The 3,876-nt window shown below is 41.8% G+C and overlaps 1 protein-coding gene across 3 annotated transcripts in view; it reads right to left on the bottom strand.

Moving 5' to 3' along the window:
- Nucleotides 1–1,709: 1,709 nt before the first annotated feature.
- Nucleotides 1,710–3,876, bottom strand: part of EFCAB7 (EF-hand calcium binding domain 7) — a 31,138-nt gene continuing 28,971 nt past the window's right edge. For all 3 annotated transcript variants that reach the window (XM_041128158.1, XM_030033649.2, XM_041128159.1), the window contains 2 exons: nt 3,590–3,697; nt 1,710–2,492 (listed from right to left, as the gene is read on the bottom strand). In XM_041128158.1, coding sequence (XP_040984092.1) covers nt 2,418–2,492; nt 3,590–3,697 — 183 coding nt within the window. In that variant the 3' untranslated portion in view covers nt 1,710–2,417. The remainder of the gene's footprint in view (nt 2,493–3,589; nt 3,698–3,876) is intronic.

Raw genomic sequence — 3,876 nt, 5'->3', positions numbered from 1 at the left:
AGCCGGCCCCGGCAGCGCTCCCGCCCCGCCGCCCGCCCCTTAAAGGTGCCGCCGGCCCCGGGAGACAGCGGAGGGGGGGGGATCCCTCCCTTCCTCCCGCCCTTCCCAGCCTCGTACCGGCGGTCAGGAGGAGGCGAGACGACGACAGGCTTCCCGCCGAGCCGCGGATCTCTGCGCCGGGAGCTCTCCGAGGCCGCCGTGCCAAGCGCTCTGCGGGGAGAGGAAGACGGGAGGTGCTCCGTCCCGGCGCCGTTTTGCGCAGCACCGAGCACCTCCGCGGCTTGGCGCTTTGCAGGGGTCGGGCCCCGCGTCCCTGCGGCCACCAGCGGGATGTCACCGCAGGCCCTGGCGCCTCGGGCCTCGACTGATCGCCCGACACAAGCGGGAGACCCGCCCCACGCCCCCAGAAGGGTGGCCGGGGAAGGCCAGCGTTAGCAAAGCCGTGGAGAAGCTGCCTTGTGCTGTTCTAGCTCTGGTTCTCGAAAGAAAGCTAACGCACCAGAAATCCAGGTGACAGCTGTTACAGGCACTTCTTCTCCCAACTGCCTACCCCTGTTCAGCCTTAAAAAGAGAAGCTAGAATGTTTTTCTGCCTTGGTGGCACCTGGACTTAGAGCAAACTGGAAATGACCCTGCGGATACAACTGAGATCTCTATTCTCATCTCTCCAGGGCAGGAAAGGTAGAACCTACCCTGGAGAGCTAGCCTACGTTCCCACCTAAAAAGTTAGAAAATGAAACTCTTCCTAGAAGCAAGGGGATCGGAAAAGAAAAAAGATTCCGCTCCTGTCTTGCTGCGTCCTGTTTAACTTAGACCCTACCTACAGCAAAACCAAGTCTTTTCACGTCTAGTAATTTCTCAGCTAGGTACTTCTTCCAGTTTTAACCGTTCCTTTCCTAAAATGCAGAAAGGGTGCATATGGATTCCTGCCACATCTGACAAGACTGATTTTATAAACAAAAGAAATGCAAATACTGGGGTGCTCGCTTGGTACTGTCTGCTGTACACAGAGAGCATCTCGTGATTTCCCAGCTCCTTCCTAGAGATGTAGCTAAGAATTTCTGATGTATCCACACATCGCCTGAGGCAGCGTTTACAGAGCTCAGTTGTTTGCTAGAAATTACCAAACATTTGTGGGGCTTCTTAATACAACTTCTACTTTTTTTAGACAATTCTGAAAACGAAAACGATATCTGCTGTACCTGCTACGAAAAAAACCCCAGAAAACTAAAGGATCACCAGTCAACCTGCCTGAGCACCAATTACTGAAGTGTGTAAATCACCGCCGGCCTCTAGCAGAGCTCTCATTTTGTAACTGACATTTACTTGCCCAGGGTACGATTACAGCAGAGTAACAGCAGAGTGCAGGAGCTGCTGGCAGACAAATATAGCTTTTCAAGACTACTTGCTGCCCTTGCAGATGAGGTCACATACATTTAATGTCTATTTTAAACTCAGACACTTTTTAAGCATCCAGTGACCAAGGTCATCATTTTTTTTCCACATTAACAGACATTTAGAGGAACCAGAGAAACATAATAGGCTGAATATTTTTAGTACCTCAAAGCTGTTTTTCATTGCTATTGCGGCTTACACTTGGTGGACTTTAGTCTCCTTATTTCAGCTACCCTGGAAATAATTAATTGCTGTTAACAGTCAAGAGCCCAAGACAAACCTTCGCTTTCCTCAAACGATGTTATTTCCTTATTCCATATGAAAAGGCAGACTTTATTTTATATGAAAGAGTATAAAACCAGGCAGTAATTACTCACAACAAGTGTAAGATGAGTATTATGATCAAAGGACCAAAAAAGCAAATAAAATTAAAGGGGAAAGAACCAAATCCTTTATCAGGTGGCAAAATAAAATCATGAACACCACCCCTTTATACTTCTCATGTCAAAACCACAATAGTGTTTAATTAGGAACCCATCAGACCAATTTAACAAAGCAAGTTTCTCCTCAGTGAAACAGTTCCAGCATGTGATGGAACCAAACAATATGTTATAGAAAATAAGAGTATATTTGTGGAAACTAGCCTTTATGAAACACAGTTACATTACAACTGTCAGCTATATTACTGAACAGTACTAATTTTTATTGTGTCTCAATGTTTTCATGCCGAAGTATTTCATTAGACCGTCTGTGATGAGTACTCTATTCTGTCAAAGGCTTTTACATACTTACAGTTATTCCATCCCTATGCTATCACTATACATGTTTCTTAAAAGCCATTAGCAGAAGTGTGACACCAGAAATAAGTACTTATGTGATTCATTGGCTTTAACAAATCAAACACTGGGAAGCATAAATATACGCCAGCTTTTTGGGAAGGACAAGACTAGAAATTGTCTAGTAAAAAAAAAAATCCTGGTTTAGTCTGAAGGCTACCAAGAAACGGTTCTCTAACTAGAATTTTTAACGTAAGAGGGAATGCACACAATTATAAAGCCATTCTTCCTGCTCATTCAGTGGCATCACATGCTGAGAAACCTGTATAGAAGAGAGAAAACAGAGGTGAAATAGTTGGTTATTGGAAAACTGCGTGTATGTTACCTAAAGTGCTATGTAAGCAAAATAATCTGTTTCAGTACTTATATCACTAACATTAGATGATGAACATTCATCATCTGTAATGACAGTTGGTATTCAAAACGTACTATTGAATTTAATTGCATGACAGCAAAATATCCATAAGGGGCACAGAGCCTACAGTTTATACTGAATGAAGCCAAAATTAAAATTAATAAAACACCTTACAGGATCATGCTATAGATATCTAAAGTGTCAGCAGCAATATTAGAACAGGCCCCAACCCTGCCCATGTCATGGGACTGTATCTGTTTACAATGGGTTTGAATGCATCCACACTAGAAAGCTGTGAAATATAAAATAGTTCAGATGCCTCTTCTTTTAAAGACAGAGACCATACTTTTAGAATAATAAAAACTGGATTTTCTTCATAAATGATGGAAGAAAAATATCATCAGCATTTGTAATGCATTTTCAATCTCATTCTATCCCTTAGAACCCTCATTTAGAATTTCCACTAAACCCTGCCCAGCTCTGGAATAGGGATCAGCAGATCAAATTGCCTTGTGGCTAAATATGATCTGTAAGTCAAGTTTAACAAAAATTAGCCATCTGCAAATCACGCTGTGCATAAGGAGTGCAATACATATATTTTTGTTTCTGACTAGCACATGCTTGGGCTGTTTCTCACAGACATCAATATATCTGATTAAAATTTTCTAAGTGAAAAAAAATAATACAGCCTTAGAAAAAGAATATTAAAAAAATATTAGTAAATGGTACATGTATTGAATGGGCAACTGAAACAGGCACACATATGAAAAACTGAACAGCTATGGACTTTTATAGCAATCTGCACATGGAAACGTGGATACATCGAGTACATGTTCAGCTTTAAAATATCAAGAACTATAGCTGATCTGTATTGGTGATGAAGATGCCACTATCCACATGCTCATTATCATGATAAAAGACCTGCAAAAGGAAACTGTAAAGATGTCACATGATTCTTCTCTTTTTGCTTAGATTTTCAGTTGGCTAAACAATAAAAATCTTACCATCATGGATTTTGGTGCCACTTCCACAGCAAAAACAGTAAGTCCCCTATTACTTAGGCAATTCTTACTCTGCTCATTGTTGACATGAATAATCACTTTGTTTTCAGACTGCAAGCGAAAAAACATGAAGGAACCCATTAGTCTTAATGGTTAAGTGGCTGCTCTTCATGTAAAAACTATACCTTCCTCTTACTTCCTCTGACTTTGCTATTTTATAGGATAGAAATGCTTTTACGATGCTGATGCCTATTCTCTTTGAAGAGTAACAGTTTCAAATGTACCTTAGC

This window comes from Aquila chrysaetos, chromosome 12 (genome assembly GCF_900496995.4).
Source record: "Aquila chrysaetos chrysaetos chromosome 12, bAquChr1.4, whole genome shotgun sequence".
Lineage (NCBI taxonomy): Eukaryota > Metazoa > Chordata > Aves > Accipitriformes > Accipitridae > Aquila > Aquila chrysaetos.
Note: the sequence above shows the minus strand (reverse complement) of the source record. Positions and strands in the feature narration are given on the sequence as shown.